The 19,176-nt window shown below is 39.9% G+C and overlaps 1 protein-coding gene across 1 annotated transcript in view; it reads right to left on the bottom strand.

The window, feature by feature from the left end:
• The window catches only part of LOC131226774 (DNA-directed RNA polymerases II and IV subunit 5A-like), a 43,056-nt gene extending 25,880 nt beyond the window's left edge, over window positions 1-17,176 (bottom strand). The window contains exons 1-3 of the mRNA XM_058222498.1: window positions 16,692-17,176; window positions 10,795-10,974; window positions 8,115-8,228 (exon numbers count right to left, since the gene is read on the bottom strand). Of these exons, the coding sequence (XP_058078481.1) occupies window positions 8,115-8,228; window positions 10,795-10,974; window positions 16,692-16,895 (498 nt within the window). The 5' untranslated portion in view covers window positions 16,896-17,176. The remainder of the gene's footprint in view (window positions 1-8,114; window positions 8,229-10,794; window positions 10,975-16,691) is intronic.
• Window positions 17,177-19,176: the final 2,000 nt, after the last annotated feature.

Genomic DNA, 19,176 nt, shown 5'->3' with positions numbered 1-19,176 from the left:
CAACCTTCACCACCCTTACCCTCTTTGCCTGCTCGAAGTGAACAAGTTGAAGACATATTGGATGCACAAGCGCTTTCCACTCCCCATGGGGATCTAAGAAATTCCTCATCAAGTGGAAGCACGTGCCGATTTCATATAGAATCTGGATTACAGAGGACGAGTTGCAGACTTTGAATCCCGATATGTTGGAGCACTATAGGAATTTTAGTCCGCCAGATGCGAACTCTTCTAAGCCGAGGAGAGTTGACGAGGACATCACTTCACGTACACCTTTACGTATGATTAGAGGAGGCAGGCTACACAGATTTCTCTGCGGTTAGTCAATTTCTCATGATCATGTTCAAGACACCATGTGCATGTGCGAGCATCTGGAAGACCCCGCACTAGGAAGATGCACATGGGTTGCTTTAGGGAATGATTGTGACCATCGGATTTGAGGGACGTGATGATTAGGTCGTTGAATCGCATAATCGGGCCATTGATCGTGGATCGTTTTCATCAGTATTGGACATTATTATTTTTAGGATTTAGTTTATGATTGATATATGTTTTGGACACCTTATGAGTGATTTTATTTTATTTTTCATTAGACTAGGGTTATTTTAGTCAAAATTCATGAGACATGTTTTAAATTGTAAATTTGAAAAGTTCTTGAGGCTATGCAAGTGGTTCCACACTACTTATTTGTTGAGAAAAAAAGAAAGAAAGAACTCTTTGTTTTCTTCTTGCATCTGCATGTAATGTGAGGGTGACTTCCATGTGAATATGAAAGGAAGATTAGTGCGAAGCTTATCTTCATCAACGGAAGTGTGAGGCTTCCGTCTATCCCCTACACTCTTATCCCTTCATCAACAATCAAGGTATTTTTCCAAATTCTTCAATTTTCGTTCCCCTTTATCCCAAGCCATTAATGTCCTCCCAATCTTCATCCCTTATACATCCATCGACGAGCCAAATCCTAGAAACTCAAAACCCCACCTACCTAGCCCACACGTGTGTCTATACGGCCACACATGTGAACCCCTTGCTTCCATTGGCTTTCCATCACCCATACCACAAAACCTTACCTTCTCTTATCAAAACCCTAACCCTAACCTAAACCTAGAAATTCTAAATCTTCTTATTTCCCCAAATTACTAAACCCTAGTTCTTCCCAATCTTCAATTGAACCCAAATCCCTACATTCCCTTCATTCAAAACCCTAATTTCCTTATCCTATTACCTAATACCTTTAACCCCTTTACCCGAGTTGCCCCATTAACCCTAATTTCAAGTTTTTCCCAAATATCCTAAACCCTAATCTCACCGTAGGTAGTATTAGACCTCATACTTTGAAATAGGCTTAACCTTATGGTATTGGATGTCCCTACATCCATTAGATCCTAGTTTCCCTTATTTAATGGTCTTGTAGGATGATGCTAGGTAACCTAGGTTTGAATTATACATGATCTTTTATTGAGATTTTGGTAGTTGTGATAATGGTAGCAAACTTTATTATTTTTATTAAATAATTTAATTTTGCTGGTTGATCTCACACAATATTTGAGTTCATGCATTGGTCCTACATCAAATTTGGAATCAGAAACCACATCACATGGGTTAGGATCTCGGTCGAACCCCCCTCCCAGTCCCCACTTCACATGGGTTCCGCTTCACACGAGCCACCAGCCTCACATAGGCCGCCCACCCCGAGTGTTCCCATGGTTCCTAGCAGGTTACCTCGCTCGAGCCCAGTGTGAAAATTTCCTTGCATTAATCACCCCTGGTGAGGAATCTCGAACATGAGACTTCTTGATCTGATACCACTTTGATGCAGGATAATTAACCACTTGATCTAAAAGCTCGAACTGACAGAGCATGGCGAATCAATCCCTTTATCTCATAGCCCAGGCCTCACATCCCATGGGTTAAGACCTCGGCCAAACCCTCATCGCGGGCCCCACTTCACATGGGTTCTGATTCATATGAGCCACCTGACTCACACGGGCCGCCCACCCCGAGTGTGCCCCTGCATCCCACAGGCCCACCCCACTCGAGCCCGGTGTGAGGTGGGTGGCTTGTGTGAAGCAAAACCCATGTAAAGTGGGGCCCACGAGGGGGGTTCGGCCGAGGTACTGACCCATGGGATGTGGATCCTAGGCTATGAGATAAAGGGATTGCTTCGCCATGCTTGATTGATTCGAGCTTTTAGAGTAAGTGGTTAATTGTCCTACATCATAGGGTTTCAGTTTTCCCCTCTTTCGAAAACAGAAAGAAAAAGAGAGGGGTCTTTGTCTCTGACATAGTAATGGGCTAGGACTAAGTATTCATTTTTTAATTAGGCTCAAGCCATTGGCCCTTCTAACTGGTGTAGGGTCCATCATCGGCCGTAATTTTAGTAACACACCTAATTGATCCATACCCTTTATCAAGGTTCGTTTGACTTGTATTGCTATATATTGTCAGCCATCTTTAGTTTCCTTTTGTTCTTTCATTTGCCTTGTATATTTTTTGGGCTATTATAGTGCATTCACGCCCGTTGTCCAATTTAGGCCATCTCTAACTTCATCGGGTCGTTTGACTATCCCGGAATGTGGGGCACACCCATGATCTAATTAGGGTTGAGTCTCACAGCCTTACAATGGTTGGATTAGAGTTTGGGGTCCAATAAACACACATATGATGGGTTTTATTCAGGTCAGCTAGTTGTGGCCCAATTTTGGCCCCATTTGGAAATCCAATCCGGTCATTCTGATACCAACTGTTAGACTAAACGTGGAATTAATAAAGCATCTATATATCAATGATGGAGATTGGCTAGATTATAATCAGAAATCAAAAGATCATACCTTGGGAAGCCATTAGTGTTTGCGCAAGGAAGTCACTCGATCTTCTGCACCGTACACGCTTAAATAAACCATTTCAATGGGACTGCGATTTTGTACATGTTGGTGAGGGAACCAAGACTGTAAACATATATACGGGGGATGATGCAGGACATGAAATTCAAATATGATGTGTAAGAATTCAGGCTTAAGATCACATTAGTTCAGAAACAACTACACAAATTCCATATCCCACATGAAAGTCCAAACATTCAATTAAGGGGAATCTATGCGGGTCCAGGCCTACATAGGCTAGGGCTGGAACAATAAAAATTATAAGCCAAACGATACTCAAAGGGAAATAGAATTCAGCCATACATGCATAGCAATCAGCCCCTAATCCAAGGAATTCCCCAATTTCAATTCGAGGAACCCTAGGATGAGAAAAAAGGGAAAACAAATTATGAATAATGCAAACTATGACTAGGGTTATAAAACTAGGTAAGAAAAAGAAAAAAAGAAGGAAATCCTGAACCTGGAACAGATCCCGCGTGCTGGCAGCGGGGCAGGGTACCAGTGCACGTACGCAGTAGGGGCCACACATGTGGAGGAGGCCTGAATCCCAAAAGGGACTTCTTGGCCTTGATCGGCTAGGGGGGTCTCCAAACCCTCCAAATTTGATGGCGATCCGACGTACGGTTGAGGCATGCTGCTTCGTTGAAGTTTCAGCCCTCTTGCAGGGCCAGATTCTGGAAACTGGCTGTAGAAAGATAAACAACTGCAAAACAAGTGGATTTGAGGTGAAGATGATCGAAGGATGGATGACATAAGTTGGAGGGGCGGATTGGGATAAACATGGCTTCGCACCACGGTAGTTAGCCCTTCGAAAAGGGAGGGCTTCGCACCCACTTGAATTTTTCCACAACTCAGAAACTCAGAGAGTAGAGAAAAACTTGCGGGAATTTTTATTAAACTTGAATGAATCAAAAGAACTACAAGGGGTGCCTATTTATAGGGAAAACCCTATACCCCAAAACTCGCGCCATGTGCACAACTTATTACTTAGTGATGAAGTAAACTAAAATAAAAATCAATAAAAGAAATCTATAGTGTTCATGATGTTCTAAATAACATAAATAAGCAAAACCTAAAATATGAAATCAATCCGACTAGTGGGCAACGATCATGAGATCCCATGATGGGCTTTTCTTGACTATCGGGCCCACTCTTTTGAATCAAAACTTCATCTTCTAACTAAGAGGCCCTCCTTCATACGTACGTGCATAGGGAGGATGGTGTGTGTGCGCGTGTGGGTAGCGTGCGGGCGCGCGTGTGGGCAGCGTGCGGGCGTACGTGCACATAATGTCCTCATCAAGGGAGGGGAGAAGTTGAGCCCATCACAACTCCTTCATTCCTCGAGAGTCTCCACAAGGTTAAGAGTCCCATGCCTATCCAAATTATTGTCGATAGGAACATAGCACGAGCATAACCACCCCAGACCTATCTTTAACAATCACGCATATAGTGAAGCCCACCGGTATGCTCATCACAGTAATCTAATCATATGATCATGTGGGGCCTACCAAATAGGGCTGAAAGTCAGGTGGGTTGGGTCGGGTTGGTGCTCAACCCTAACCCAACCCAAGGTTCTTATACCTCAACCCTAACCCAACCCAATCTCGGGTTGGGAATTCTCAACCCAAGCCCAACCCAAGTGGGCTCGGTCAGGTTGATCGGGTTGGTCGGGTATATATGTGCTAATATTTTCGTTATTACATTAGTTTATCATATTTCAATATAGGGCTTATTTTTTGTATCTATAATTTTGTTAATTATATATGTGATTTTTTATTTTTTTTTACACACACTCATGTTGGTGGAATTTCACCACCTATGGATACTCGAACCCTTGACTGGGTGTTGAAACTCCTAAGAGTCTACCACCCGAGCAAGAGTAAGAATCCTATATGTGATTATTCATTATAAAGAACTTCGTTTTTTTTTTCTTTAAAAAAACAAGCTAAAATATAAGACAACTACTCCTTTAAAAGTCATGTAGCATAGCACGAAGTCTATTTGAAAGAGAGAAATCTGGCAAATCTTGTTAGCTTGAGTCCTTGGAAATGACGTGGACAAATGAGACTCGACGTCACTAGTGTGCCTTCGACACAAACGATCCACACTCAATTATAATTTATAAGTAACTTATATATTGATCGGGTTCGGGTTGGGTCGGGCAACCCGAGACCTCAACCCGAGCCCAACCCAAGTTTTGTCAGGTTGGTGTTTGTATAGCCCAAGCTTAAGATCGGACCCGATATATCCTACCCGAGCCCAACCCAATGTCGGGTCGGTCACGGGTCAGTCGGGTTGAACCCTCCCAACTTTCAGCCCTACTACCCAATAGATGTCCTACATTCTCCCACTTGGACCACAATGAACCAAAGGAACTTTTCTAAATGGGTACCCATTAGATTTCATTATTGGATATGAGCTACGCTCCTTAGATCTAGTCCATCAAGACCACAGATATCAGATCGTGGTAGTCATCAAAACATTTAATTTTGTCCAAGTTGGATGAATCACGGTCCCAAATACCAGTGCTCTTAATGGCATAGATCATGGGCATGGAAGTGTGGTATGAAGATTATATGTCTAATATGATCATACATACCTAACTTCAAGTGGACTCATTGTACGTGTCTCCAACGAGACACAAAATGAATTCTGATTTACTCTAAAAATAAACCAAAAGTGCATGCTGAAGGAGTAACAAAAATAAACGTAATAAACTATATAATATATATTAGATTCATCAAGATACATAAAAGAGATTTTCTAAATGTTTGTATAAATCGGATCAAACTCCTACTAATCAAAAACATCCTTGGGATCTACAACTCGTATAGAAATCACGTCACTTAATTAGAGTGATAGGAAGGCCTTTAGTGAGTGGATCCACTAACATAAGCTCCATGTTCATGCATTATATAGAAACTTGATGATTTTGGACCCTCTTCATCACAACTAGGTACTTGATGTGAATATGCTTTGACCTTGACAAATGTTTGTTGTTGTTGGAGAAGTTCGTTGCTGCTGAACTTTCGCAAATTTTTTTAATGGTATCAGGATCATTTGAATGCACCACAAACCAAAGAAAAAAATTTGAAGCCATATCACCCTATTCGTGGCTTCATAACAAGTTATGTACTCAGCTTCCATAATGGATGAGGTTGTCATAGTTTGTTTCACACTCTTCCATGATATAGCTCTACACCATGATGAAGGCATAACCTGAGGTGGGCTAATGAACTGAGCCTAATTCAAAAACGAATACTAAGTCCCAACCCATTACTATGTCAGAGACAGAGACCCGTCTCTCTTTGTTTCTGTTTTTGAAAGAGGGGGAAGTTAAAACCCTAGCCGCCCGAACTCATCCTCCTGCCATGCTCAGAACCGGCGACCACATGTTGGATCTGGCATCTGTCACCGGAAAACCTGCTACTGTGGGACTGAAGATGTTTGATTCACGCCGTTTGGACGACAACAATGGATGCTGTAAAGGTGCTAATCCAGTAGAAAATCTGACATTCAGAGGCATCTCCATCAAATGAGGGCAAGCAACCGACGATGGGTCTGGCATTAGAGGTAAGTTTTTTTTTTTCTTATCATTATCGTCAACCCCTTGTTGTCGCCATTAATGGCCGCCTCACGCTCAACAACGTGATCATACATGTATATCAACTGATGTAGGGTCCATCATCAGCCCTAATTTTAGTAACACACCTGATTGATCTAAACCCTTTATCAGGGCCCCTTTGATGTGTATTGTTGTATATTGTTAGCCCAACTTTAGTTTCCTCTTGTTCTTTTATTTGCCTTGTATATTTTTTGGGCTGTTATCGTGCATTTAGGTCTATTGGTAATTTGGTCATAACTTTATCAATGCTTGTCTAAATCATGCAAGTTGGGCCTATTGAAAAGATAATTTGATAGGATATCAATTGCATGCCATTTGGATGTCATTTGACCCCCTAAAACTTGATTCACAAAATCATCATTATCCAAGCCTTATCCTAATTAATTGGGGTTGGCTATATGAATCTTGTTATGCCATTCCACTTTATCAGGAGCCATACCTTCAGTTACACCATAGGCCATTAAGTCTTTTCTTACTACCTCCATCTAAATCCTTTTAGGCTTTCCCCTTGCCCTTTCAAAGCCTTCAACGTGTACCAACTCACTTCTAACCAGCACGGTTCTTGGTCTTCATTGCACAAAGACCAAACAATCCAAGTCTAATTTCCCTCATCTTATTAGGTACTACTCCTGAGTTCCCTTGAATATATTCATTTCTCATTTTATCCTTCCATCTTGCCACGCCTACACCCATCCTATGAACATGTCACTCCTTAAATGCCCAACATTTTGTCCCATAAAGCATGGCTGGTCTAGCTATCCTATAAAATTTCCCTTTCAATTTGAGTAGTGCATGAGGATCACATAAAACTCCAGAGGCATATCTCTAGTTCTTCCACCCAACTTGAATTCTATGGGAAACTTCCCTTTTAATCTCTCCACTCTCATGAATTATTGACCCAAGGTACTGAAATTGGTCATTTTGGGAAACTTCTTGGTTAGAAATCTTAACTAATTCCTCATTTTCCCTCCTAATATTACTAAAATTGCACTCCATATACTTTGTTTAGTCCAACTGATTTTAAAAACTTCAGATTCTAATGCATCCCTCCACAAATCTAGCTTTGTGTTTACGCCCTCCCCCATCTCTTCAATCAAAACTATGTCATCTGCATACAACATAAACCATCAGATCACTTCTTGCAAATGCCGCATTAACTTGTCCATAACCAATGTGAAAATGCAAATTCTCTCCTGATTGGAGAGAACACTACATCATGTTGAGATCTTGTACCGAGGCGTCGATCTCCATCAAACAAATTAGAACAATGTCTTCTCTTGTTTCCTCATTCTTCAATTTCTTTCATGTTGCTCCACATCATATTTTTCCGGTTGGAAAATAACCTACCTGAAACTCAAATCCCATAGATTTATAGTCAAAAGTTTTCCTTGATGAGCACTCTTTGGCCTGGTCTTCAATGATGCCTTTCAAAGATGCATAACATTTTACCTCTAAATCTTGGTCCAGTCACCATCTTGGACTAATCAGTTGAGAGCTTTCGAAACAACAAGTAGTGCCAATGAACAACGCATCTTGGTACTAGAGGATATATGCATAGCCAATAAAGATAAAGCAAATATCTCTGAATGACTGTATAGTGGGGAACAAACCTGTGTTGCCTTTACGTTATAACGCTTCTGCAGAGTCTTAATTTCATCATTTGTAAGCACCTCATGCATAGGAACAAGATAGTGCCTTGTAATGTTGATTAATAGTTCTCCCTCCTGCATACAATGTCATAAAATCAGCAATTGGCATCATTTCATTGAATTTTATGTTCCCCCCAAAACCCAAATTTTTTTATTTTTATTTTTAAAGGCTCGAAAGTAGAGCATTTATAAAATCTCCTATTTTTGTATTTTGCAAGTGCAAATAACATTCACCCTCACCATCATCTTAGCCTTTGTCCAACAATTTGGGGTTGGCTTTTAAATGCTACAATGGCAAAAGTTTTATGACAGCTGCCAAATAGACATCAGCCGTACTTCTTTTACCTGCACTCTTGGAACAAGCCATGGTCAAGGCTCACATTGACACCACTCATGCCAACATCGTCCCACCCAGTATTGGTCCCAACCCAACTATTACATGCACGCCCCAAGGTGAAAGCAAGCAATGTAGGATCTTGGAGGGGCAGTTGCCAATAAATTGTTAACACAAATAAAATTCATTTACATTTAGTCTGTTTGGATTTTGGAAAAGTTGCATATCGGCAAGTATACAGAGCAATTGTATAGGTCTATGGTTTGCCAACCCCCTTGTGCACAGGAGCCAATACACTTTTAGACAAGTAGTCATGGATATGTAACCATTGGACCATGGATTGAATGTCTTTGGTGGGGTGATGAAACTATGGATTGTTCATTAGACTGGATTTAAAATCCTATGAAATACAATTGATATCAAAACCTGTGCAATTGAGATGATTTTGCAAATCAACCTTGAAATGGGAATGCAAAAAAGGGCTCTTTTGAGGTTTTTGGAGGAATTAAAATCCAAATCCCTCAAAATCCTAGCTAGCAAACAACCCAAAAAACTGAAATCCTCATAAATCCCTCAGAATCCATGCTGCAAAATGACCCCTACTTGTCAATGACACTTTACGGTTCGGTGTACTCAAGGATCACATATATTTATGAACCTGTATGACATGTTCGAATGTGCCACGTTTGCGGCCATCCAAGTTCAAGCATCTCACATGTGCATATGTGCCACCATCAATCTTCAAGCACTAAAAAATATGGCACATGTATAAATGTGCACATGCATAAGTGTAAATGTGTCACCAACCAATCTTTAAATTCCCCACATATGCCACAGTCTATCCTGTCCATGTCAGGGTATTTGACAAGCAAGGGACTGCACAAGTCAGCAACATGTTCATGACCAGCTAGCCTTGACAGCATGCCATGGATTGCTCTCAGGAAACAACTTTTTCTGAATCCAAATAGGCTCTTAATATAATGAAATATAAAAGAACATTCAGATTGGTAAATTATTAGGTGGAAACTATCTCCAGTTCTTTCTTTTTTCTTTTTCTTTTTCTTTTTTTCTTTTTTTGGGTTAAGAAAGACATTTATACAGGAAGGATGATTCTAAATGCAAAAATCAGTAATATATGAAACGAAATTTGTCATAGCTCTTGAAAGTTATGCTAGGATTAAAAACAACTTTGGTGGAAGTTCTCATAATCAACAATATGTGGATAGTTCACAACAAGAAACATATCCATATAAGGGGCAAGTTTAAGTGGTACCGTTACCACCATAAGCTTACTGTGGTGCCAGGCAGAGGTGGGGCCCACATGATGTATGAAGGCCATTCAACCTATCCATCAGATGCATCACCTCATATTACCCCCAGGTGCCAAAACTTGGTCTGATACAACATTCAAGTGAGCCACAACATGAGGAACAATATGAGAGGAGAAGCCGGCCCTTGATTTACACATGGGTCCGCTGGAATTTCAAAACAGCCTGACTTTATACTGACCCTTCATTTGGTCTAGATGAAGGATCTGAATGGCATGATTTCATGGACACAACACGGTGGGACCTCCCAACTTGTTCCCTGTGGTGTGGCCCATCTGATTCATGGTACAAGTGAGTCCACAGTTCATTGACCTGACAGGCCCACCTGGGACGGAGCATGCACTATTGACCTCCCAGATTGGAAGATCCTAGCCATACAATATTTGCTCTTCTTTCCAATTAAGTTGGGACTTTTGGCATATCTTTTTTCTTAACCATCCAATTATAGATCAGCATCCAGGAGGTAAGTATCTTGCCATTGGGGAGAAGATTCTTAGGGCATGATCGATCCACAATGGGGCCCATCAAATGGTTTGGATCACAAAACAATGGCCCCAGATTGAATAGAACTTCAGCTTATGTAAGTTCATGCAGATCTTTGACCATACCACATGTGTGCATATCCCGACCCATGCTTATGGGATCTAACTAGCCAACGTCAGGTGAGTCCCTACTGTGTAGATGCTCTAGACCGAAAATCAGGAGAGTCCACTAATCAAGTGAACAAATAGATGGCTAAAAAGTCATCGATTTGGTTTCTGCAAGGTGGCCCATGTAACAAGTGCACCTGCCTAATTATTGGGCCAGGGAAGAAACTAAATAGCAGCAGTTCCTGATGGACAGCTTGGATGTTTACCACATGTGCCAGCATGGCATGTGTTCAAATGTCCACAATGAGATATGTATACGTGTGAGTATGTGCATGTGTTTTTGTGCTTTTCATATTTTGCCACAAACAGTAGTTGCATGAAGAACTCACCAGAAAAAACTCTATGTGAAACTTTGGCATATTGGTCTCGATGAAATTCTTTACTAAGAGAGTTGCCGTCTCTCTGACAACTAATATTCCTCTAGAGATTTTTGCAGATTCCATACGTTTTCCATAAGAGATAATGACATTTTTACCAGGCTTGTCTTCCTCTACAAAGAAGACACATATCTGATCCCGAAAAGAAAAGAAAAAAACGAGGTGTAAGATCTCTGAGCATGCATCGAATGATATGATGTTTCACAATCTAACATAAAAAAGATTTTAGGGGCCAAGAAGTCCATTTTCTGAATTTCCAAACAGAGAAAGAACATCTCACAGAGAGTTTTACCCATTGAGAATTTTCATCCCAAATAATCACAATATAGTCCACAGCCTTCCCATTGTTGGATCAATGGCCATGGGGACTTATTGATCCTGCCTGACCATTCATGGTGGAGACTGTGATTAGCGTTTTGAAACTGTTCTCAATACTATTATTATCATAAGTAGTATTTAGTTTCTATAACTCATTTTCAACTTCAAATCAAAGGTTAATGCGGAATATTAACATTTCCAAAGCATGGTGGGAGAGTTTCTTTTTGGAGTATTGAAGTTCTGAACATTAGGATGGTTGATGGGAGTCTAAAAGGGGGATTAGCAAGCCCATTGCAAGATACCACAAGAGAAAACCGAGAAAAGCCCAAGAAATTTCTACGGTCAGGAAGAGCAAACATCCAAGCGATTCCTAGTCTCATGACAATATTATGGAGATCAATCGTAAGGAATTGATTGTATGATCCTTGTCCCAAGGACACATTTAGCAGCCTCAAATTTTCAGTTTGTGCAAGGAACATGGTCCACTGATACAGACCATTGACCTTATGGGCCCAACATTGGATGGACCATGCCCGAGAACTCTCCTTGATGGCACAGTCTTAACTCTTCAGCATGTGGCCTGCCAATACTTTTATACAGAGACAACCATTCACAAAACCGAAGAAAGGCCAAAGATTGGAAATGTAGGATCTTCTATTGGGAGATTGTTCGGGCATTGCCCTCCCAACATATGTTACCTTTCTTACTCTCTTTCCAACGTAGTCGTTAGAGTTTCAAAAGTTAAAAATCAATGTTATCTAAACATGATAATATTTAAATTTCAGGTGAATCATATGCCAAACCATACAGGCAAAACACCAGTGGAGAAAGTGATGCTGATACTTGCAACAAACTATGAAAGCTGTATAGAAAATTCTATATCAAAAAATTGTGAAGGCGAACAGGAAAAAAAAAAAGGATAAAGAGAGAAAAAAGAGGAACAATATAGCAGGTTACAAAAGTTTTCCTCTTTCTTTTTATAAAAACCAACCATGTTCAGTTGTTGGTGGTTGCATAAGTAAAACTCAAAAAGCAGAAACAGAGCAAATCTAGTGAAATTATAAGCATCACATACATATAATTTTGTCTCTGGAAAGAAATCTCATTTCCAATTAAGAGAAAAAGAATAAGAAGAAGGAATTATATGTATCACAAGCTGGCATAAGCATATGCACAATAGCAAATTTCTGATATCATTCACATTCTCTAAAAACAAAATAGGCAAAGTTCTCATCAAGTCATGATAAAGAGAATTGGTACAAGTTGATTCTCATCATGAGAGAACGTAGACCTAGATGGTTTGGTCACATGCAACGGAAAACAAGAACCATGCCGGTTAGAAGGAGAGAGTTGGTACAAGTTGAAGTCTCTAAAAGGGCATGTGATAGGCCCAAAAGGATGTGGATGGGGGTAGTAAGAAAAAACTCGATGACCTATGGTCTAACTGAAGGTATGGCCCATAGAGTGGAATGGCAAAATAGGATTCATGTCACCAACCCTAATTAATTGGGATAGGCTTAGATGATGATGATGATGTTGATGATACAAAATTGCCCACAATTACAATCATACTCTCTCAATATACCTTTTCTCGTCAGACAACAAAGTGCAAAGTAGTTTAGCCAAATCGTCGTTTTTGTGGGATATTATCTTTCTTAACATGTAAGGGTATTTTTGGGTGTTCATACTGAAATATGCTTCTACGTTCAATTAATATCCAATGCATTTTATTTTGGTGGGAAAGAATGAAAAAGCCATATCCCACGTAATGTGTTCCAATGCCTGGGGCAGACAAGGAAAAATAGGCAAAAGATGAGGCCCTATCTCCAGAATATTTATGTTTTTTCATACGAGAATTCTTCAAAGCTAGAAAAGGCCACTGCGTTGATATTTTTTGTTCAGTGAATGAAAACATGAAATGCACAAACCTAGTGCATACAATTACAAACACTAAAACTTTACCAAGAAACAAACCATATGAAAACATTGATGGAAATATTCTTTCACACACAAAGGATAAGAGAACGACTGTATTTCCTCCTCACAGGATTTTCCTCTCCGAAACCCACATAAATGCATGTAACCCTAACACAATCCAAGATCGAACACTATTCTTATGTAAAAGGTTGCTTAAGAACCATTTGAACTCATAACTAAGAGTATGTTCGGATGTCCTTGGAAGATAGAGCCAGTAGGATGATTTTCAGGCCATATCAATATCCATTTCCTTTCAGGTATTACCTGAAAAGTATCAATGAGGTAAGAAAGGCAGAAAAACCATATCCTTCCAAATGTGCTTCCTATCTTCCACTCCTACCCAGATGCACAAGAAAACAAATAAGCATCTATTCAGCTAGAATGTCTGTATTTTTCTATAACTTGGGGAACACTATATATATATAGAACACCCTAAGCTGACTAATCTAGTTCCATTAGATGCTAATATTCAAAATGATGAAATTTTTTAAGGAAATAAACTCAAACCAAATGAATAATTTCCAAGAATGATGTGGATTTGTGCAACTTATAATATTGGCCTACAATTTCAAAAAAACAAATGCAACATTGGCCCATCCAACTTAGTGTTGAACATCAACAATCCACCACATTCAATGTTAACTCCTTTCACACACTATCACGGTCCCAGATCAAGTGCTAATTATGTTGTCGAAAAACACCAGCACATAATCGATGCAGGCAAAGCAAAACACAAAAGATAAGAGCCAAACAAAAAACCAAAGGGCCAAACTAAAAACAAGAGACAACAAGCATAGAGACATACGTGGTTTGAAAATATGCCTATGTCCACGTGTTAGCAAGACGAAGTATTCTTCTTCACTAAAACAAGATAAATTTGAAATACAATATTTACCTCTCTCCCATTCTTCCTCTATACAATAACTCTCTCGCCAAGGCAAGAAGAATGAATACCCACTCTCTACACATGCTCTCCTTATATGGATAACATATCCATAGAGAGGAATTGCAAAAAGCTTAAGAGGAACTAGGCATCACATGTAAGTATATATGTATGTACATACACACTTCAAAAGGAGAGGGACATCTCCCATTAGGAGACGTCTTCCACTTGAAGACTATGCTTCAATAACATTCTCCCATTTGAATACTATTTCTCTAATAGTGCAAAAAACACTTACCTGCCCAAACGTCACCAAATACTAGGTAACAAGCCCAAGAGTCCTGCACCAAACAAACTCCTCCCTTACAATAGGCTTCGCCAACATATTCCCAACATTGTTGCTAGTGTAAATCTTCTGCAATAAGATATGTCTACTTCCACTACGTCATGAAGAAAGTGACATTGAACATCAATGTGCTTGGTCCTAGCATGAAATAACAGATTCTTAGCCAAGTGCAATTCGCTCTGACTGTCACAATGAATCATCACTATTTTTTGCTTGAATATCAGTTCTTCTAGAAAATTAAGGGTGGCAATGGACGGGGTAACCCACCTAACCCAACAGGTTCAACCAAAGTTTTTAAAGCCCGTGGGCCAAGCTTGGCCTAGTCCCAACAGCCCATCAGGCTCTCAACACAGCACATATTAGTAAGTAAAACAGCTAAAAGTTGTGAGCTTTTGGTCAAAAAACAATTTTGTGTAAATGCCTAAGACTAATGATGTTGGCGGTGATTCTTCAACAAATGCTCTTTGACATCACCAGTTTCGAAGTATAACAGTAGGGATTTATAGTTACCCACCAACAGTGCTATATGTCTCACTTGGTGGTATCTTCAACCTCATCACTTCCTTTGGATTTGAACATGATCACGAACTATCAAAGCATTGTGTTCAACATTGCTCAATTAAATCACCATTGGTAGAATTGTCAAACTCAAATCATGAAGGACACACTAAATTTGCCGATCTCCATACAAACCAATTCTCTTCGATGCAGAGCTTAAACTCCATTTACTTAATGGACTGCATGTCCTTTTATATGCCTAAGTACATAACAATCATACTTAAGTTCAAACTAATTCCTATTGGTTCTAACAAAAGATCACAACCAATCTTAATCACAAGCGACTACTAATAAAAAAACATAAATAGACTAGAAGTAAGACTTTAACAACTTGTCTAACAGATGAAACCAACTAAGACACCTAATAAAGGAAACTTACTAACCAAGTTTAGGTTGTTGTAGCATTAGGTTATTGTAGCACATTACTGTAGCATGATAATGTAGCATTAGAAATTGGTGCTATGTATCAGTCCCATTTGTCCATAACAATGTAGCAGGCTGTAGCACTCAATGTAGAGTTAAAGATCTGATATCCAAGTCAAATCTCGAGTTATAAATCTTGGACAAAACAAGCCTGCTTAAGGCCAGCACCAATTTCACACTCAATATGAATGAAAATAGGTCATATACAATGCTCTGCCACAACTACTTAAGGTCAATTCAAGACAACATTTTGCATATAGTTCAAATTGTTCACCCGACTATCCCCACTGTGGATGGGCAATGCACAAAAATCTACAAACAATCCCAGCCATCAAATTAAGTGGACTTGTTCCCATCATAGGTCAAAAACTGGACCCAACTGGGTCTGATCGACTCTAATACTCAACCATGTTTTCACTAACTTTCCTCAGTATTTTATAATTAAAAAACTTCAATAAAAAAATATACATAAAATAGTTTTGAGTGATTAGAGTAAATAGAAATGTGAAATAAGCTGTCAATGGTGTATTGAGCAGGGTGTTTTGTTATATGATGGAGCTCTAGGGTTCAGCTCCCTCTTTATCAACATAACAAACAAAGTGACTCATTCGAATCTCTGCAAGCTGTTTCAAGTGAGCAAGTCGACTCAACAGGTCCCACTAATATTGACTAAATCAGTCAAATGAGCAAGAATCCTGAAGGCTCAGCTCGAAACCTTTTCGAGTTAGTGGCTGAGTTTCGATTTGAATCACCAAGTCGTAGAACTATGTTTCCTATTCTGTGGATCAATAGCCATATTTTCTTTTTAACTGTCCATTTAGAAGCCAACAATCAGATGGCTGGTAAGGTATAGCCAAATTTGGGTTTTTGTTTTCAGCATCACCAATCTAAGGCAAGGCCAGCCACATCAATGGTCTGGATCACCTATACACAATAACGCCCCCAATTTAAAACACTGCTAGTTAAGGCCAGGCATTATATTTTTCAAAATTCATCAAAAAAAAAAAAACCATAGAGCTCCTAAACAAGCTTAAGAAACTATTATCATCTTCCAATAGAAACACATAATTGAAAAAGAAAAAAAATAAAATCTAAGCTGATATTTATACCCATAGTATTCAATAAACACACCCCTTCTCGTCTCTTCCAAAAAGCATGAGAATGATTCCAATGCACCCATGAAGGGGTACACGTATTAAAAATAAAATAAAATAAAAAAATTTAAAAAAAAGAAAAGAAAAAAAAAAGAAAAGAAAAAAGAACAGGGTTGTGAACTGCAAATAGAAAATAACCAAGTTCAGATACACTAGACTAGAATAGCGAATGCAAGAAAAGACTTGTAACCTCATCCGTCGGATTGTTCCGCTTGGCCCGGCTGAAATTAAGGTCTCCCCTCTTGACATTCTCTCCGAACTTCTCGACGAACTCTTCTTTCGTCATCCCAATCTCTGCATTGGAAACAACATAACCCCTATCATTGATCATCTCCAAGAGGGTTCGACGAGCCCAGAAAAGCGTATCGGACGTTTTCTTATTTGAAGAAGACATCTCAAGCAAAATGCAGCAGAGATTCTCAAAAACTATCAAAACCCTCGAAACGTTTTGTAGTTTTAGAAGAGATTATTTCAAAAGGAGAGAGACCCAGAAGAGATTTCTGAGTGGGAATTGGGAAAAAACAAAGAAAACCCAGACATCTTTGGTGTTTTGGATGAGGTTTTGGAAAAGGAAAGACACCCAAACACGGTTTTTGGGAAGGGATTGGGAAAACCAGAGAAGACCCAGAAATATTTGGGGACTTAATGAGATTTTGCAAGAGGTAGGAGTCCTTTTAGGTTTGGAATCTTCCAGAAAGTTCTTCGGTACAGAGAGTTTTGGAGGGAAAAGGAAGGAAGCAGAGCATGCTCCGCGAAGTAGTTATTTCCGTTTTCGTCGCGATGGAAAGTAACCAATTTTCAAAAAGGAATTACGGTTGTGCCACTACTACTTAAATGTCGGTGAATAGAGTAATTATACAATGCGTCGCGCTAAGTTTATACAGCAGTATACACGCGTTTTCAGTTATATAAAGTGTGGGCCATGGACCGGTAATCCAGACCGTTGGATTTATTTTAAGACGTCTTTCATGTAATTAATTTTATTTTATTAGTCCTTTTATTTTTATTGTTCACCCAACGGACGGTCCACATTCAACTGAAATGACTCTATTTTAGTCGCTGATATCTTCCATTATGTCAGATGTTTCTAGAAATGTTTATCCACGGTGGGGATCAACAACCAACGGTTTGGATTTCCAAACCATAGGTCCCACTTTCCAAAATGATGAGGCTTGCACTCGACGATGGACAATCTTTGCCAATGAATAATTAGCTTGGAAACGGACGGTCCAAAGGAAACTAGATCTCTCTGATCGGATGGTATGGATTGTTCAATGAAGTAGATTTTACTCCATCAGCCATTCACTTGCCAAAATTGGATCCTGGGAAAGCCTTTTTGCAGGAAGTTCCTACGTTGGGATGCTACGTGGGGCCTACAGTAATTTTTGTGATAAATCTACACCGTCCATCCATTTTGGGAGCTCATTTTAGGACATACTAGCAAAACCGATGTCAACGGATTCTCATCATCCATGTTTTTTTTTCTTTTTTATGGACCAAGACCATTTCCTTCAGTTGCTGTCCATCCATTTGAAAACCATCAATCGCTGTGATCTTAGAGATGGACGGTCAAGATGAGCTAGGTGGAAATGGAAATAAGCCCTGATACAACACCAAGGCTGGAAATGGGTGCATCCCGGGTCCAGTCCATGATCGAACTGATTCCTAGCCCAGCCCATACTATTACCTCAGAGATCGACCTCAGGCCAACCATGGCCCACCAGACAAATCTCAGGTCTGTAGCCTGTGGGGCCCTTAATCTATTCAGATCGACACCACCCAATTAATTAATGGGCCCAGACTCAGGCCTACGTCCGAACCATGGGCCGTGGGTCATCTCTATCTCATATCAAAACCAACTGGGCTTGAATTCGCCCACTCCAACCCGGCCCAGTTGCAACCCTAAAAGCTGAGGTCCTGGATTTGTAGGGCCCACCATGATGAATGTGGTTTATCCACGCTGTCTATTAATTTTGAAAAATCATTTTAGGTGAATGGACAAAAAATGAGACGGATTGAAAGTTCAAGTGGACCATACCACAGGAAAAAGTGGGGATTGAACGCCTATGGCTGAAAACCTTCTGGGGCCACATAAGTTTTGGATCAAGCTGAATATTTATGTTGTCCCTTCATCCAGGTCTATGTGACCTCATGAATAGGTTGGATGGAAAATAAATATCATAGTGGACCCTAGTAAGGTTTCAACGGTGGTGTCACTATCACCATTGCTTTCATGTGGTGTGGTGCACTCAGGATCTGCTACTTTTTAGACTTGTGCCGTTGATCAGTCAAAATTGATGGACGGCTGGATGCAGATTTACTGCCAAAGGCTTTTGTATGAAGCTCCTGCGCTGGAAACTTAAGTGGACCAACCGTAATATTTTTGGGAAATCCACTCTTCATCCGTTAAGTTTAGGGAAAAAGTGAGCAGATCCAAGAAGGAAGAGTTGGGTATAGAAATTACTACCGTTGAAACGTTCCTTGGTTGGATGGTGATGTTTTCATGTCATCCATACGTTTTAGTATCACATAGGCTTTGGCCGGAAATCCTGGACGTCAGATTAAGAGGTAATTTATTACTATAGACCCGACGTAGCACTCGCCTTTTTTCATTCCACCCTATTAAAACTTACCTTACCAAACTAAACTTCTACCGTACTGACGAACCTATAAAG

Source organism: Magnolia sinica, chromosome 15 (assembly GCF_029962835.1).
Source record: "Magnolia sinica isolate HGM2019 chromosome 15, MsV1, whole genome shotgun sequence".
Lineage (NCBI taxonomy): Eukaryota > Viridiplantae > Streptophyta > Magnoliopsida > Magnoliales > Magnoliaceae > Magnolia > Magnolia sinica.
This window is presented reverse-complemented; position numbering and strand designations above follow the sequence as displayed.